The sequence below is a fragment of the Lycorma delicatula genome, chromosome 9 (genome assembly GCF_047948215.1).
Source record: "Lycorma delicatula isolate Av1 chromosome 9, ASM4794821v1, whole genome shotgun sequence".
Lineage (NCBI taxonomy): Eukaryota > Metazoa > Arthropoda > Insecta > Hemiptera > Fulgoridae > Lycorma > Lycorma delicatula.
The window spans coordinates 119,938,647-119,958,766 of NC_134463.1; the positions used below are offsets into that span (position 1 = coordinate 119,938,647).

Consider the following 20,120-nt stretch of genomic DNA (forward strand, 5'->3'; position numbering starts at 1 on the left):
TGATTTCCTACATTTTTATACATCAAATCATTAATGATCATTACAAAGCGTCAGTTGAAACTCCGATCTTCTGCTATGATGAAAATTAGTGAAACTATGCCTGATACAAACCATTTGATCCACTTATCAAATTTTGCACAGTTAATTTACTTTTTTACCATACTCTTTTACCAGTCCCAGATGAATTTTGACCGGTTCATACCTTCAGAAAATAAAAATCTTATTGCAGCATGCTTTTCTTACACAGTACATGTTTCAAGTAGAGTTGACATTTTGAAATAAACAAAAAAAGTAACAGAAAGAAAAGAAAAAAGTTATAACAAAAAGTTAATAATGGAAATTCTTTTAACAGCTGATATTTTTAGTCAGAGGTTTTTATCGGGATGTTTTTATACGGATTTGAATACTAGATCGTGGATACCGGTATTCTTTGGTGGTTGGGTTTCAATTAACTGTGGTTAAGGATGCAGACATCCTGAGATGTGTGCATCTCAGGAATGGTCGAAATGAGACTGTACAAGACTACATTTCATTTACACTCATACATACCATCCTCATTCATTCTCTGAAGTAATATCTGAATGGTAATTCACGTTAGTTAAACAGGGGAAAAAAGAAAAGTCATTTGATGAACAATATAAAGGTGTCACTTTTATAACTTGACTTATATATAATGGGTCAGCATGGTGATGACCAAAAGTATGTTTGGCTCACTGAAGAAAATAACAGGAAACCGCTTTCATTTCTCAATTAATAAGTAAGCCTGGGACAGGGAAAACTTTTATGTAGTACATGGCTATGGCACTTAACATACACATATGAGATTATCATGGTTTTATGTAGTGGCTAAAATAATGCAGTGACAAAAAAGTAATGAATTTTTTAAATAGATGCAACAAATGGAAGGTGACATAAGTGAAATGTAAACTCTGGAACTTTATAATATGTTCTATATTGTTATACAATAAAATCTACTATAAGATTTAATAATTTTAACTCACTGTTGATTTTAAAAATAAAAATATATAACAGAAATACTGAAACAGTGAAGAGTAAAAATTAAAATCAATTTGCAGTAAAGAAGGAAGAGAATAATTTCATTTCTTCCTTCTGGAAGGAATCTCATACTGACAACTGAAAAAATAGGCTTGATTAAACTTTTGTTTAGTTTCAGAAATTGCATTTGTTAAGGGAAAAGATCTTATTTATTTTTTAATTAAAAATTTATTTGAATCTAATAAGAGAAATCAATAATCTGAATAAAAATAAATTACACAAATACCTTAAAAAAAAATTCAGACTATATATTTATAAAATGTATATTTTATTAATGACAAATTAAACGTAACATCTTATTTGAAGAAACATGAAAATTATTCTCTTTTTTCATTCTATCTGATAACAAAAAAGTGATAGAAAACATATTCTATTTTATCCTTTAACATTTAAGCTGATTGTAATATTAATTTAGGACTTAAATATTAACTTTAAATTAAAATTTAGTGTTGTGCGATGGATGATTATAAGAATAATTATAAAAGATTAAATGACAATCAGAAAATCGATGTAACAAAGAAACAATCCAAAATGATAGCAAACCAAAACAATGACCTTTTAAGTCATCCATAAAAAAAAAAAAAACAATCAGGAAAGTTAACTGAAATATTTCATTTTATCTTAAAATATGTCACTTAAACGAGACATTATTTCTCTCGTTTAACTAGAGAAGCCACGTAAAGAAAGGATTATAGATTGTTGTTCATTTAGATTTTTGAAGGAGATTAATTTTAAGGTAAGTATGAAGCAGCATAACCATTTAGTTATAAAGTGGCATAATAACTAATCCAAAAACTTCCATAAATTATTGTTGCTATTAAAGCAGCAGTTTGAAGTTAGACAATAAATAATAAACTACTATGTAAAGAATATTGACATCGCATGCTGAGTGGCCTAAAAGTCAATTTCCTCAATTATGAGGGACATTCAAAAATTAAAGAGAATTTCAAAAATTAAGGTAGAGAAATAACCAATTCATCAATCAATAACAAAGAAACCTTTTGAGGGTCAAGTTGGCAACCTTGGAAACACAATTAATCAGCTGTTCGATCATAATTAATTTAAACATAACCTCTTTTGTTGATTTCAGAATGTCAGCTTCACTTGAAACGTCTATGCCTGTTCAGTGATAAGATTTTTGCTGTCAGAAGAAGGTGTGAAATAAAAATTTACTCATGAATGTTAAAACAGTTTAATTCAGGCAGAACAAGTGCGACAGATCTCCATCGCACGGTCTCTGGAAGACCAATTGAAGTTTTGATTACTGTGCTGCAGAATGATGTTATTGTGAAGACAGGCAAGCCAAAATTTCCCAAATTGCTAATTAGTGTAATATTAGTGTTGGAACACGCATTCAGTCATTCATGACATGCTGAATTATTGCAAAACGTGTTTCAGATGGGTTCCAAGACAGTCGACTCAAGCCCACAAAGAGAATGGAGAAATGCTTGAGAAGTCGGATTGGAAGGGGTTAACACATCCTCCTTACATCTCAGACCTTACCCCCTCTGATTTTCATTTGTTTGGCTTGCTGAAACACTTTTTACGTGGCAAGCAGTTCAACGACAACAAAGCAGTCAAAAAAGTGGTACACAAATGGTTCAAACAGCAAGGTAAAAACTCTATACTGTGGCAATCAGAAAGCTCACAGAATGGTGGGAGACAAGTGTCTAAATGTTACTGGAGACTATGTTGAAAAATAGTGCAACTTTCATTGTCATTGAATAAATTGTTTTTTCTCTACACCAATTTGTCTAATTACTGAATGTCCCTCGTACTATAAGAAAATAGCTAATTGAAAAGTTTTTCATTATTACATGCTTAATATGTATCAGAAGAAACAGTCATAATGTTCCTTCTGTTCTTGTGAGTTCATGACATCCCTGGATTACACACTTTTCGTAATAAATTTTTGTACCGATTTATAAAATCAAACAGAGCTTTCAATCAACAGCTTGAGACAGTTCAGGTATTTTGGACTTAAGAAAATGTACTATCTTAAACAATTTTCCAAAAAGAAGAATCATAACTGACTGAGAAGACCTATAAATTAAAAGATAAGACAAGAAACCAAAATACAACTAAAAACTATATATAAAATGCAATTAAAGTAAGATAACAATAAAATTAAGATATTTTAACTTAATAAATGACTTTTTCACTTATATTGATTTCATATTTCATTTCAATTTTCACTTTATATTGATTTAAGATTGTTATCATTAAATGAAACTACAGCTTGGGAATATGTATAGCTTTTGTAGATGTTGTAAATAATGCAATGTAATTATTAATTGAATTATCACAGGAATTAATTGCTAAAACTAGGAAAACAAAAAAAATTAGATAGTAAAAGTTCTAAAAAATCTTAGGTAACACAATTATCATTATATTAGTCAAATATGACTAATATAAATGACTGGTTATAAATAAAAAAAAAAAAAAATGCATAAAAAACAAAACTAATATTTCTCTGAAACAGAAATACCAAATCCACACTAAACTACTGAACATGCTATTGAATAAAGCAAAAAATAAATTTGAATGAAATAAAATTAGTAAGAACAGAATATTGCCAGAACAGAATTGCCAAATGTCAGTTTAGTTTTCAATGTAAAATGTGTGTTTGGTCCTTTTTAAAGTTTTTAAAAGTGTAGTTTCATTAAAAGTATGTTTTTTTCAATTAGATTCTTATGCAAAATGGATAAATTTGTGAAAAAACAAAGTGAGCCACCTACATCCAGTGAATCAGTTAAATTATGGTTTTACCTAATTGGATGGAAAATCACAACATGTAGTTTGCTTTCAAGTCCTTACTAATGAAAGCATGAAGCCATCAAAATCAATTTGACAATTGTAAACTAAACATCCGTATCATAAAAGCAAACACTTGGAATTTTTCAAAAAAAAAATTACATACTTTGAAAAATTAACAGGCATTTATTAGTAAAATAACACTCCGGGTTAGTCTAATGGTTATACTCGTCACCAAAAAATCAGCTGATTTTCAAATCAAGAGTTCTAAGGTTCAAGTCCTTGTAAAGGCAATTGCTTTTATATGAATTTGAATGCTAGACTGTGGATACTGAAGTTCACTGGTGGTTGGATTTCAATTAACCACACATCTCGGGAATGGTCAACTTGAGTCTGCTCAAGACTACACATTTATCAGTACATTTACAATTACACACCAAACTGCACACAGATGACTTGGAATCTCTGCAGAGTACAGTTGACATCATTTCACTTTGTTGTAACTCTGTAATCTGGTATATATAAATAAATCACACCATACTGATAAAAATACTCTTGAAGCATCTTATCCTACAACATTAAGAGTAGCTAATATGTCCAAACCCCTTACAATCGCAGAAAACCTCATACTGCCTGCTGAAATTTATATGGTCACTGTTTTAAAGGTGTGGAAGAAGCCAAAAAATTCTGCTTTCTAATGACACACAGTATCAAGGCAAATCGATGACATACCTGCTGTTCACAATCAGATAATCCGAAAGTGAATTTTTTAATATTCAATTGGATGAATTAACAGATGTGGCAAACATTTTTCAGTTCTTATGTTTTGTAAGATATGAATGCGATAAGGACAGTTCAATCAAAGAAAATATGTTGTTTTGTAAATCAATACCTGGTCATGCAACAGAACAATGTGTTTTTCATGTTTTTGTTGAAGCTACTAAAAACTATAACATAGATTGTGGTCAAAATGTATTGCAGTATGTAGTGATAACAGGAAAGAAGAGTGGATTTCTGAAAAAAATAAAAAATTGTCTTATATCAAGGGCAGAATGGATGCACTGCTTCCTTCACAGCCATGCTTTTGCTACATAAAATATGCCACACATCTTAAATTCTTTGAAAAGCTGTAAAAACAGTTAACTTTATTGAAAGTCGACCATTACAGAATAGACTGTTTGCTATGGGCAAAAAAAAAATTTCTTTTTTCATATAGAAGTTAAGTAGTAATTATGGGAGAAAGTGTTAACCCGGGTATTGGAATTACAAGATGAATTAATAATATTTACACAATATATAAACAAATACTATTCTCAATGGTTTTTTCTAAAGAATAATGAGTATATGTTGCTGTTGGCTTACTTAGCTGATGTATTTTCACATTTAAACAACTTGAATGTGAATTTAAAAGGACATGATAAAAACATTTTATTAATGATATAGTTCATACTTTCATTAAGAAGCTTGATATCTGGATTTTTCGCCTTCAAAGCAAAGGTTTCCACTCGTTTCCGATTACATTGAGAAAAATTTGGATGAAGAAGAAGACACTATTATTCACCACAGTTTGGATAGCATGAAGATGTGCATTTGCGTGAGCTAAAAATTCAGTTGATGGAGTATTTCCTCGAAGATAAAAATGATTTCTTGAAGAGACAGGTAATGAATCCATTTAGTTAAAATGTTGCAGCTGCTAAGTTGCTATTGAGAATCATGACCAACTCATTGAAATGTCTGCCGATAAAACATTACAACTACAATTGACATCTGAAGATTTAGATACGTTTTGGTCTGCTCATCAAAGTGAATGTGGAAATTTAGTCACACAGGCACTGTAAATATTAATTAATCCCTTTCTTACCTCTATGAAAAGGGTTTTTCGTCTAGATAAAGGGATAGTCTTTTTATCACTTGAAAATAATTTGCTTTTGTGTGTTTCTAACATAGATCTACGTATGAAGAAACTTTTAAATGAAAAACAAAAGTAATCATCTAATTAATTTACTTTCTTTATATGTGTACTAATAAATGTAAGTAAAATCTTTTTAATATATGATTTTTTCTCATAAAATGATGTCATTATTGTTTACATTTTAAGTTGTAGGCTAATTTCATGACCCCTAGGTTGAGAAATGCTGTTATAGAGAAATAGCAGTAAACTGTATAAATAATTTCTCAGGTATGAGACATAGATCTATTCAGTTATAGAGAAAATATAAGGAAATTTGCAGAAGGATATATATTATTTTAATAAACTGCCTCGTGGAACTAAAAGTCTAGTTTCGAGAAATTACAATAATAGAAATGGGTATAAGATGAATGAACTTAAATGAAGGCTATATTATGTAGATAAATGATTAAGACTGTATTCAGATGTTATAATTACTATTTTATACCTAAGTTTTAGTTTTCAAGTTTTTTTCTACTTTTATTTTTTTTATACATATACTGAACTATGTTACAGATGCCTTGGGATCAACAGAGTACTGCAGATACTGTAGACTATATGCCTTGGCACAGTACTCTGCAGAATATTGTTGACACAATGTCAATGTACTCATTACTATGTAACCTGGTATTAATTAAATAGGTAGGCATCAGATCACATGAACGTAGCTATTCAGTTGTACTTCAGCACTTTTTCCACAGTTTAATCGAGGTAGTCGATTAAGTCTTAAGTCGAACTTAAAAGACCATAGTGGGAGATGGCTGATCTCAAACAAGTTTCATACTTTGTTAACAGCTGAAATATTTTAATAAATGAATCACTTATTACACTTAAACTAAAAAAATATAGGTAGATAGATATCCCCCTTTGTGATCCCACACCAAACATGAACTATGGCTACAATAAGTTTCTTCTCCATAATTATATGAGGATTTTCATTGGCCAACTGTTATGGTTTATTACGCCAATTCAATTCAAACCATCAGGCTGTACCCTTGAGTTAGAGAATTGAGGATCTGCTTCACATCAAATAATAAATTCCTTGCAAAATTGTACTTTTCTATCAGAATCATCTTCATAAAATTCATTAAGTAATCTTAATCAATAACAATTAAACTTCAATTCCTTTGGAATAATTAGCAATTGTTCTATGTATTTCTGGCCAAACAGAAGCCTTTCTGGTTGACATTTACATACTAAAAGTGCAACTAATTATAAGGAAACCAGTCAGTTAATGGAACACACTCAAAGCAACCGCTATTTTTTAAAAATCCAATACCATTATTTGTTTCCAATACCATTATTCTCATTACAATAAAAAAATGAACTGAATATTAATTATACTAATTAAAACAGCTGATTACTACCAACTACAAAACCACCATTTCTCATTTGCTAAAGGTTACAGATTTTAAATCTGCACGTAGGGGAAACTAACTTTTAGCCCACAGTGTATAATAAACCAGACAAATAGACACAGTAAACAATTTAGATGCTTTTTCTTCATTAAAAGTTTGGATTTGTCACTTGTAATAACCTTTTTGGTATAAAATCTGACAATATAAAAAATACAATAAGAAGTGTTTAAACTGTTTCAAAACTAGAACCAATATTCAAAAAAACCACATAAAAATAAGAAGCACAACAATTAGATTAAAGGACAGACTAATAATCTAACATCATAGCTAAAGAATCTATATACGAATTCTAAAATATTTTCAACAAAATAAAAAAGATTGATTATTATTTTAATTAATTAAAATAATTAATTATTAATTGTAGTTATACTCTTATATTCAAAATTATAGCTGCTTCACCATATAAAAACACCTTAATTTGTGGTATTTCATAGGAAGATTTTAAATAGTAATACATCAGTCAGCCAAAAATGCAGAATTGATTTAAAAATTGGGAACAAGATTATTTTAAGTCCAACACCATCTGAATTCATAATATATTCAAGGGTATTAAACAGAAGACAGATGTTATAAGATCAGGGTCACTTGAGGGTTGATCAGAAAGTTCTCAGCATGACAAAGTAAACACAAGATTTTTAAGTAATTTTTTTTTAATAAGTCATCTTGCAATTCTATACGCTTTCCAACTTCTTAATACCCCTGGTGTACAATATGTCCAAGTAAAATAAGACATTGTTTCAGCTTTGACTGCATTATTTGAAATGAATCTTTGTCCAGCGAACCATTTCTTCAGGTTTGGGAAGCATAAATAATCACTGGGAGCCATATCCAGTAAATATAGTGTGCATGTGAAAGTGCTTTGAAGCTTGACCATGGATTTGTGCAGCAACACCAAAGAGGTGTGAGCAAGCAGCACATTTTCGTAATGAAATAGCACTTTCATTTTGGCCAAAACGGAAGTTTAGCTTGACAGCACCCTTCAACTGGTACAGTAGTGAAGCATAATACTCTCTGGTAATGGTCCTGCCTTTTCATAGTAGTCTATGAACACCACACGAACCAGAATTCCAAAAAAATTTAGCCTGCTGATGGAACTGTTTTTGCATCCTTTGGTGGATGTTAACCTGCTCCCAACCACTCTTTTATTGCTGTTTGATCTTTGTCTTGTGAAAGAAAATCCATGTTTCATCTACTGTTATAAAATACCAAAGAAACTTTAGAGGGAGTTTGTCAAATGCGTTTTCGATTGACTATTAACAAACTCAGCACCAATCAAACAGAAAGGTTTTTCATATCCAAGACATTGAATAAAGTGTAGTGGATATGGTCTACCAGACCAAGATTTTTTCAATATCAAGTTCGCATACCTTCAGTTGGTGATCATTTAATAAGGCAATGTGGATTTTTGTGAAAATTTTGGGTCGGTTGTAGTTATTTTTGAATGTTCCGAGTGTTCATCATCTTGAATGGATGTACAACCACATTTGAATTCAACAGTCCCTTTACTTACCATTATAAACTAAGAAGAAGAATCCTTTAAATTGAATCTAACTCTTTTTTTATATCTGTTGGGGTTAAACCTTTTAAAAAAAGTACTTCAAAACAGTCTGAACTTCTATTTTATTCATTTTTGTATTTTCTAAAAAATGGTGAACTCAATCGCCACAATTAAGCAATTAAACACACGCATCTGAAACCTCACAGTACACTATCTAAAGGATCACACTAATAAATATCACAGCCAGTTTGTCAAATTTGTATGTCAGATCAAGAACTTTCCGAACAGGCAGAGTACAAAGATATCAAAATTTAGCATAAAAACTAAGTGCATCACACAACTCAATACATAATCAGAACATTTGACTTTTAAAAATTTAAAATGGGTAAATTAAAGAATAAAAATAAATTACATAAAATAATAAACATACCTTCAATTCATTATCATTCATTTTGTAATAATCAGGTGGCGATTCATTCATTCGCGTTATTATACACACATGATCAAATGCACATGGAGATGAACTTTCCAATAATGAAGACTGTTTTAGATTGTTTCTCGATGGCAAAACATTTACATCAAAACTATTTTTATCAGTATCATTGACATTTTCAGTAAAAACAGATACTGCTGGTTCTTTAACAGGAGCTTTTGTTTCTTCAACGGATGATAATCTGGTTTCATCATTAATAAACTTACCAAAATAAGATGGTTTAAGCTCAGTATCAAGAAAATTGCTTAAAATGGATACTATAGGTTCATTATCATCAAATTCATCATTGTTTGAAGCAGGTAGCTGATGAGGTTCATCATCGATTAATTTACTTGTAGACAATTCAGATTTATTATCAACAAATCCATTTGAAGTAGATGGCCCAGAATTGTTACTGATAAATTTACTGGAAGTAGAAGGACCCGGTTGATTATCATTAAAACTTTTATTATTATTTAACTCTTTACTGAGCCGTAATTTTTCATTACATCTTTGCAAAATAACTTCCCAAGCATCTTCAAATTTCTCTGTAATATTTTTTGATTTTTCGACTGACAATTTATTTTCTTCAATTTTATCCTTTGATAAATTTAAAGGTTTCATATTATTATTTCCTCTATCATTATTACTTACATTTGAATTAATTCTTGAAATATCACTGTAACCTTTTGAATTACTTTGACTCTCTGTTAGCGATATTTCATTAAAGACATCTAACTCTGAATTCAATAATGAACTTTTACTTCTAGGTTTTTTATTATTTACAAATGAATTTATTATGACGATTTCTGATTTATCATCTTCTGATTTATCATCTTCTGATAATACAACTTCAGGAGTTTTTTTATCAACAGGACTTAAACATATGATACTTTCAGGTGAAGATACAGAAATATCAATACATTGTTCAGTTTTTTTTTCATTCGTACTATTTTCATTACTGTAGGAACCGAGTACACTAAAGTCAATGTTATTATTAGTGTTGCTACTATTTTTACTAACATTATTTTGTACTTCAGTAAACACTGTGTTGTTATTATAACTTTCAAAATCATTTTGTATATCTTCATAGCCATTCCATATCGGATCGATTATAACTTTCTCTGTTTTTAAATTATCGTTAATTTCAAATGAATTTTTAAAATAATCTGGATCGGAAATAGATAAATTATTATTATAATTTGTATCAGTATTACTTTTTGAGAAAGATGAATTTTTTAGATCATTAACACGTTTTTGAGATAATTTAGAACAATCGCTTTCATCATCAGAGACTGAAATGTTATGGCTTTTATAAAAATTTTTAATACTGCCATAATTGTTTTTACGTTTACGCAAGGATTTAATTTTTTTAAATCCAAAACAGTTGTTATCGTCATATAATTTATCAAAATTCGATGAATGTTTTCTTTTGTTATTAGAAGAATATTTTAATAACATTTTTCTTTTTCCAAATAAATTAAGGTTCTGGTCATTAAAATCATTACTGTTTTCATTAATTACATTTATATCATTATTATTATTACTATTTGCAAGTAGATCATCGTCAAACATATAGGGTGATAATATGCTGTTTCTACTGCACGATGGTCGATTTATATCATCAAAATAACCCTGGGTTAAAGCAAGACTATTGTTTCTAAACTCTATTGCACGCTTATAATTGCTATTATTATACTTCTCATAATGTAAATCATTATCATCCAGAACATTTTCAACGTTTGTAAAAGTGGATGAAGTTGATGGAAGATGGAGATTATTTTCATTATATACAATAACACCATTACGATGTTTATTCATTTTTAATTTATTATCTTTAAAAACATTAAATTCTTCTATACCTGTATCTGATTTTTTATTAGTAACAGTATCATTTAACGATATCGGCAATGAATGCATTACAGGAGAATTTATATTATTTATTGAATACGAATTAGCATTATATTTTTTACTGTCATCTGGTATTTTATTGTAATCTTCTGATAATGAAACAATATCATTTAAATTATCATTGTAATTTTTATTAAAAGTCGGTGAATTAGTGATTTTATGAAACGCCATTTCATCATCGCTATCATAATATTTTGTTTCAATTAAAGATTCTTTTGATGATTTTATAATACAAAAACGTTGGCACATTCTAATATTTTCTGGAGATGGTACTAACATTGTTGAATCAGAATCACAAACATCATCTTCATTCATATTTTCCAATTTTAGTTTTAATTCAAAATTTTTATCACATTCTTTCTCAACCTTGACATGACCACCATCATTATTTAAAACATTTATTTCATTATTGAAATCAGTTTCAATTTTATAACTGTAACTCCCTGAATTATTTTTAGTCGATTCAATATTTGAAAAAATATGACCATTTTCATTTGAAATTTCATAGGAACAAGATGGATACGATGTTATACCATCATCTTTTCTTTCAAAATTCAGTTCCCTTTTTACATCATTATGTAAATCAGAATGCTGAGGTTTTACCTTATTATTATCTGTACAAATATTATTTAAATTAAAATTAGAATCATCATTATGTCTACTAAATGTACAGTTTGTTCTCAATAATTTTCCTTTACATTCTACAGACGAATTAGAAAAAATATGTGAACGATTAAGCAGATCCCTTTTAACATTTTTATTATTACTATTATCATTAATATTTATACTACTATCATCATGAATATCACCAACCGCTAAATCATTCATATCCTTAACATGGGCCTTTAAATTAATAGTTTTAAAAAAGTCTTCTAAGTCTTTAACATTATACCGTTCAATTAAATGTAAAACATCAGTAATAATTCTTTTAGAATAAGAAAAAATATTTTTAAATTCTGCACAATAAATATATTTTAAAAATATATTAGCCGCATCATACAAAATATCTTCCCATAATATTACATACCGTGTATTTATATTATCCATATGATTAACATTAATAGAATTTAAAATATTTTGACAACGAACATGTAAAACCACACTGTGAACAGGTATTTGGTGGTTATCGTGTGTTATAACAGTTACATCGCTGTTATAATTTTTACCATAAAATGATTTCCAAGCGCTAATTAAAGAATTCTTATGTAGTTTACTTTTAATTCTTGGAAAACATTTAATATCAGATTTTTTAATATTTCCATTTATTTTAGTTTTAATCTCATTATTTTCTATTAATGAATTACCATTAAGTACTGTTACATTGTTTTCTTCAACACTCACATTGCCTTCAATTTCCTGGAAAACAAATCAAAATAAATTACCTCTTTACACAATGAACTAGTATAAACATATCATTAATATATATATATATATATATAGATTAATTTATATTTAATATATCAACCTAAAGTACGAAATAATTGAAATAGGATGACTTATCTTATTTCTTTACACAACCAGAAGCACTTTCGCGTACTTGATTCACATCATCAGCTGCATTATATTTATATATATATATATATTTAAAAAAACATCATAAACTCACAATCCATGATGTCATACAACTTACTCACTTATAATTTTATGTTAAAAATATTATTAACTAATTAAATTTTATTAAAAATTTTTTAATTAAATTTAACTTATCGCAACTTAAAACTTATTGAAAGTAAATTCAGTGAAATGGCTAGCACATAATTTTACTTTGTTTAAGTTTTTGTTTTTACTTTAAAAGTTAATTTTTTTAATTAAAATTTTTATATTTGTTTTAATTTTAATTTTATTTGTATATATTGACGTCATATGTTCACATATGTAATAAAAAAAATTTACATTTTAAATTTAACTTAATTAATTTTAATTAATTAATCATTATAATTTTTTATATTTTACATCTTGTTTTGATTATAATTTTTCATTTAAATAAAAGATGAAATTTTTGTAAAAGCTTTTAAAGTATAAGTTAAATCTAATTTAAAAGTTTGTTAATAAAATTTAATTAGTTTAAAAATATTTTTAACATAAATTATAAGTGAATAATTGTTATGATATCATGGATTGCGAGTTTATGATGTTTTTTGAAATATTTATTTATATATATATATATATATATATATAAATATAATGAAGCTGATGATGTGAATCAAGTTTTTGAAAGCACTTCTGCTTACGTAATGAAATAAGGTAAGTCATTCTATTTCTATACAAATTATTCTGTACTTGGGGTTGATCTATTAAATATAAATTAATCTGTATTGGTGCAGAGGAGTACCTCTGACCAATGAGGTATATAAGAACACCTCATATATCTTAACAGCATAAATATAAGTGGAAACAGCAGAACAAGACCGAAAAAGTAGATATCATTCCGTTAATAATTCAACATACTTTTACATAAGAAAAATCAAGCAACGCAAAATTATTTATAGTCCAGTCTCTAGTTTTGGTTGGAGTTGCTATATGAAAATTTAATACTATTACAAAACCAAGATGGTCATATTCTTTTATTGATATTTCACAAGAACAAGATGGAAACAATATTATATATTCTTCCTTCTTTTTATACAAGGCAGGGTTCAAAAGTAAGGGCTAATGAGTTATAAATTACAAATGGCAACACTGATTGGTCTGTGCATGCGCAGTAGCTTTAAGTGGTCTGTTGACATGTTACCATCACACTGTTGCCAGTTCATTGTTGTTTGCCTTTGTGAGACAGTCCGTTAAAATTAGTGCAGTATTAAAAAATCCTGCCATTTGTGAAGTTCGATCAGTAATTAGATTTCTAAATATAAAAGGACATAATGCTGCTGAAACATGAGGGTCTGCTACAATGAGTGAAGGAAAAGTGAGGCAATGGTGTCATGAGTTTAAGGAAGACTGTTCAAATGTTCACATCAAACAGAAAAGTGGTACACCTTGTGTCGACTACTATCTCGTCAAAGGTATGAATGCAAGAGAGAAAAAAATTGTAATTTTATGATTAACAATCTTTCTCTAAAATTTCCAGACGTCTCAAAGATTACACTGTTGAGAATTGTGACTGACACTCTAGCTATCATAAACTGTATGCACAATGGGTGCTGAAAATGTTGACACGTGCTCACAAAGATCACAGGATGACATTTGCTCAAGCTTTTCTTGACTGCTTTAAACAGAAGGGAGACAAATTTTTTCCCCACCTTGCAATTTGTGATAAGACATGGATTTCATCTGTCAATGCTGAGACAAAACAATAATCTATGCTGTGGCATTATTCCAGTTCCCTTAAACTGAAAAAATTCAAACAAGCCCATTTTGAAGGAAAATCATGGAAACAGCATTCTGGGACCAAAAGGGTGTGATTTTGATTGATTTCATGGAACCTGGAAGATCCATCACATCATAAATCTATTGAAACTGTGTTGTGCAATTTAAAACTGAAGAAGAAATACTGAGATCAGGAATTGTTCTTTAGAATGCACATCCACATGGCTGCATGCACAACAGAAACAATTCAAAGATTCAGATGGGGGAGTTTTGATCATCCCCCTTATTGTCCTGATCTCATACCCAGTGACTACCATTTCTTTCTACACCTCAAAAACTGGCTTGCATTTCGATTCAAGGAAAGTGAAGAGTTGAAAATTTTGCTGCGAAGTCATTACAATTCTAGGTGGCAGAATATTATGCAAGTGGGTTTGAAGAAGCTTGTTTCATGACATCAAAAGTTTTGGAACAAAATGATGATTTTATAAAAAATCACAAGTATATAAGTATTCGAAACCATTAATAGATTTTGTATTTTTTCAACTTCGTTACCGACTGACCCTTAATTATTGAATCATGCCTCATAAAATGGATCTCTTTTTAAATCATTGTGTTCAGTTTTGACTTCCCTATCACAATATTATTTCTAAAAAAATGTTACACTTACTTCAATTTTTAATTTTTTTTTATTATCATGGTTTTTCATTTTGATTTATGGTTCTTTTGTCTATCTGTAAATTGCTGAACATAATATAATAACATTAAAAAATATACTTCAATTTACACAAATATTGTAAAAGAACATTAGTTTTGTCACATAAAATTTTGTTTTTACCCTCCTCATGTTTACAATAATAAGAAAGTTATGTTTTCTATAATCTTTTCTAAAGTGCTTGATTAAGCTTGAATCTTGGTTTGGTTAAATTCTTTGTAGTGCTTCTTTGTATTTTTTTTGGATAAAATGATTCCATTATACAATGGATTTTTATCATAAGATATTGCATAAGCAACTGGAATCAAACTGCCAGTAACGTATAAATTAAGGGTAACCATACAACAGGTGGGCCAAAAGTGAATCTACAATTAATTGTACAATTTTTCTCAGGTTAATTGCTGTTAACATTTTTTTTCAGATGCTGAAACTGAAGGATGGGAAAAGTAATCCAAAAATTCACAACTGAATTACATTTAAAATAGCTTGGCATCATTCCAACCACTTTGAGGCACATACGAATATATTTAATACTGTTTCCATTTAAGATCCAGCTAGTACAACGATTAAAATAGAGAACAATCAGGAATGACTGAATTAATCTGCCTGTATTGAAAAAAAGGTTGAAGAAGTTGTGAACTAATCATAGGGAATGAAACTTCCCCTAAATGGTTTTTAGGCATTTCCTACACATTTCATTCTAAACGGTTTTGTAAATTGACAAAACATCAGATTTCGGCTATTGAAAATCTTATTCAATGGGAGTTGCAAAATTTTATGAACCCACCTGCAGAGAATACTTCTGGAATACAGCGGCAGAAAGATAGGGTGATTCAGCAAGAGAATCTATGCAAATAGTAAGAAAACGTTTTTGAAAAAGAAAACAATTACCAGAGATTCTGCTTTTCCTTAGCCGCCACATTCTCTCTGATATTATGGCACCAGATTTTTTTGAACAGGGACAGTTAAAGGGGCAAGTATTTCCCCATAAGCCTCAAACATTTGCTGAGCTTAAGAACAATATGCATGAAGAAATTCAAGGAATACTTTGTTCCTGGGCACACACGACGTGCTGTTATCAGCATACATAAAATTAATATAATAAATGATTAAAAATTAAAATTTACATTAAAAATTAAAATGATGTAAAACACCTATAAACTATGCTAAATGCTAAATAAAAACACTATTAATTTTAATAGGGTTTTTTTTAAAGATTTTTCTTAACATAAAACAACAAAATTGCCATATGACAAAAGGGGAAAAAAACATATAGTTTTAATCAATATTTGAATCTAGATGCATGGCCTTAAGAAATCATATGACATTAGACATAGATACATTCTTGCCTAAGATATTTTTGGATGATGTAAGCCTCTAGTTTAAACTTCCAACCCAATACTGCATAACAGACACAATCCAGAAGGATGCAATGCATCATTTGTTCACGGTTGCAGTGAACACAGACGGGTATATTGATCTGATTCATGAGATGCCCATGATTAAGTTTAGTGTGCCCTCAAATAATTACCTCCTCTTGTCAGTTATTCCTACATGAGGAGCTCCACAATGACACAGTGTTCTTAACTGGATGAAGTTTGTTATTGATGGTAGGCATTCCATTCACTTTGTCAATCATCATGAACAACCCTCTTCAGAAAACAGACAAGATCGTTCAAAACAACATGATTGCCTGAAATTATAATATAAACAAGGATCCAGCAGAAGCTCACAGTTGTGTTATGCTGAGTCATTTTGGAAATAATAGGCTGTATATCACAGACAAAAGGGTGTCTGGAGTACATGTCACTAATCGCCTGCAAGGCACTAATGAAATCTGAATAGACTCGTATGTAAGAATGTTGGGCTAAGTATATTTAAGGCCTTGTCAATAGTGTGCAGCTCTGTGAAGAAAACACTGGCAATGCTTGGAAGGCCATTCGTATATGTTACACAAAATCACAACCAATAGAAGTGTAGTGGCCATCTGTATAAACTATAGCATCAGGATCACGCTATTTACAATATTAAAATATTTTTCTCATAAGATAACCGAATTTGTGTTCTTTTTTTGATATTGATCAAAACTAAAGTAATAATGCATGAGGGAAGGCCACAAGGAAGGTACTAACATTTAGTAGTAAAAGGTTCTGGCGGTAATTGTCATTTAAATATAAGAAAAGACGATGAGATCTGATGGCTAGCCGAGTAGTAGATCTTGGCCACTCCTCATATCGATTTACATGCTCATTGGTGAATACTACATCAGAGGTAGGATGATTTGGGAGTATTTAGATGTTCAACGTTGTTTCAAGTGCTGCCAGTATGGACATATGGCAAAGTTTTATAAGCAGTCTGTTCTCACTGTGGGGATGAGGGACATAAACAAGATGAATGTCCCAAGAAGTCAGAGGGTCCGACTTGTGCCACTTGAATCCAACGTGTGCCAATTGAATCCTTCTGTGCTTCAGAAGGATTCTAAGCACTCTGTGAATAGTAAAGACTGTGGTTGTAATTACAAGGCTGTCAGTATGAACTTGAACTTATTAGCGTTAAATGGTTAAATTCGGGCAGTTAAACTCACAGGATGGATATATAGTTCAGACTGAGCTCAGTGAGATTGCTTCATGTAGGGGATTGGATGTTGTTTTATTGCAACATCCATATGTTGTGTCTGGTGAACTGCCAGGTTTCTCTATTTGGAAGAGATTCTATTGTGGCTTTGAAAGCATGTCTGCTGTTGTGTGCAGAAGGGAAATAGATTGTGTCTTCATTCGACAGGTGGAGGAGATTTGTTGACTGTCTTTCAGCCAGGCTTCATGTTTTGGATCAGGGTCCTTCTTTGGATTTGGAGGACCTGCCAAAGAGTTTTTCGGTGGCTTTTATTGATGCTGCAAGTGCTCAATTTCCCCACAGTTCAGGTCGAGAGAGGCTTGCCCCATGTTGGTGTAGGGAATTGTCAGCTTTGAAACAGGCTGTTTGTTGCTTAAGAAGAATGTCTCAGCGTGAAAGTGATCCTGGGTGGTGGGCCATCCTTGTAGTTGAATATAGAGATTGTAGGTCTCAGTATTTTCATAAGATTCATATGGCGAAGAGGGATTCCTGACATTCCTTTGTGCATGAGCAAGGGAACAAGGATCTCTGGAGAGTCATATATAGGGTTTTGGGACACTAACATAGGAAAGATGTTCTTCTGTCTGCTCTTTCAAACTGGCACAGTGCAATTTCAGATATGATTGAAATTTTACACAGATTACTTGACGCTTTACTGTCTGATAATGAGAAAGCTGGAGAGACCGCATACCATCTGTGGGTGCAGCGTGAGGTTGCTCATCTCCACGGGGGTGCATTGGAGATTACTGAGGCCAAGGTGCACCAAGCTATCTGTAGTTTAGGTAGAGGCAAGGCCCCAGGTTTTGATGACATAATGGCAGAGCTCCTCGTTCGCTTGGATGAAGTGAGCTTGAGAATTATCAAATGCGTTTTCAATAAATTGTTGTTTGGCAGATGCTTCCTAGTTTGTTGGAAGAAGCGAATTGTAAATCTATTTTTTTAAGGTGGTAACAAGGATCCCACTTTACTTTGTCGTATAGGCCCTTGATGTTACTACCAGTTCTGTACCCTCGTATAAATGGGAGGTTAACCTCACATAGATTATTGATGGAGAATCAGTATGGGTTTCGCCCCCGGAAAAGGCACTGAGAACACCATACTCCACGTGATACAAATTTCACTAATTTATCAATTAGTAAATTGGAATATGTCCTGAGAATCTTCCTGGATATTTCTGGGTTGTTTAATAATCTGCAATGGTCCACAGCCATTATTAACTGCAAAGAAGAGAATGCATTGAGAGTGAATTGCAGGTCATGGAAAGTTACTTCAGTGATCGGAATGTGCTCCATAAGGGCAGCCATGGGGTAGGCAAGATGCTGTCCAAGGGTTGTGCCCAGGGCAGCATATTGAGTCCTTTGCTGTGTGTGGTGTTCAAATCTCTTCTGTGGTTGAGGGTGCCCAGCAGGTGTTACATTGTGGCTTATGCTGATGATGGGTCTCTTTTCACACAAACCTCTGGTCTTTTCACGAACCAAGGTTTGTGTTGTAAAAAATCATTTTTAGTGCTATCTTTGAGCTGGTGGTCGAGTGTGTACCTTCCCCAGTTTCACAATCTTGCTGTCTGAGGACTGTTACAACGGTTTTGCGCCCTTACTGTTAAGACGATTCATACCATTTTCACGGGGATTCAGAGGATTTGGTGCACGATTTGTTCGAGCACCCGCCTCATCGTGGCAATGACTCCTGGTCACAAGTCCTTGTTACGAGCAAAGGGGCCTTTACCCTTAGTCCTGCTCACACTCTTTTAGAACAGGGGCTGTAATCTGTGACTGTGTGTTGATCTTTGATTTCATACATTTGATCCAGTAGCGGCAAAGAGGTGCACAGAATGACAGGAGAATACAGAAGTGGAGTACCTTCTGTACTCTCCATGGTCTTGCCACAGGGGCAGCTCTCCAGCTACCCCCTGTGGCTTGCTATGGGTAGTCGTCACGCTTGTACCCAATATTTCTAAATAGAAGGAATACAGCGGGCATTTTGTTCGTACACTGTTAGGTCAGGGCATCTCCAACCATGACAGATGTTAGTGAGGTAGGTAAGAAGCCTAGCCGGAGGAGGGGTTGGAGCTTTATCCTTCGACCTCCTCGAACACTGGTCCGGACAACGATAGTTCAGAAGTAGATACGGGGTGACCACCACCCGGTAGGGTATGAATCCACTTATTAAAGACTTTTTGCACTCTGGGGGCAGGCCTGGCAGCTCTGCTCCTTTGGCCAGTGATGTTTTAGCAGAACTGGGTAGCTTGTCTTCCTATTTAGCAAACCCCAAGTGTACTACTAGTGCTGCTATTAAGAAGAGATTATTGCCTTGACTCAAATTCTTCTGAGTGGCTTTCACAGCTCTCGTTGAGGGTTTTGAAAATCTTACCTCATGGCCTACAGAAACAACTGTAGCTCAGAAACCAGCCCCGGCGCAACTGCGTCGGTATG

General features: G+C 31.5%; 1 protein-coding gene across 10 annotated transcripts in view; it reads right to left on the reverse strand.

Annotated features, from left to right (window-relative positions):
- The window catches only part of LOC142330182 (uncharacterized), a 235,961-nt gene that overhangs the window by 108,969 nt on the left and 106,872 nt on the right, over positions 1–20,120 (reverse strand). For all 10 annotated transcript variants that reach the window (XR_012757721.1, XR_012757720.1, XR_012757716.1 and 7 more), the window contains one exon: positions 9,105–12,413. Coding sequence is in view for 4 of the 10 variants with exons in the window: in XM_075375294.1 (XP_075231409.1) it covers positions 9,105–12,413 (3,309 nt within the window). In the remaining 6 variants the exon portion in view is untranslated. The remainder of the gene's footprint in view (positions 1–9,104; positions 12,414–20,120) is intronic.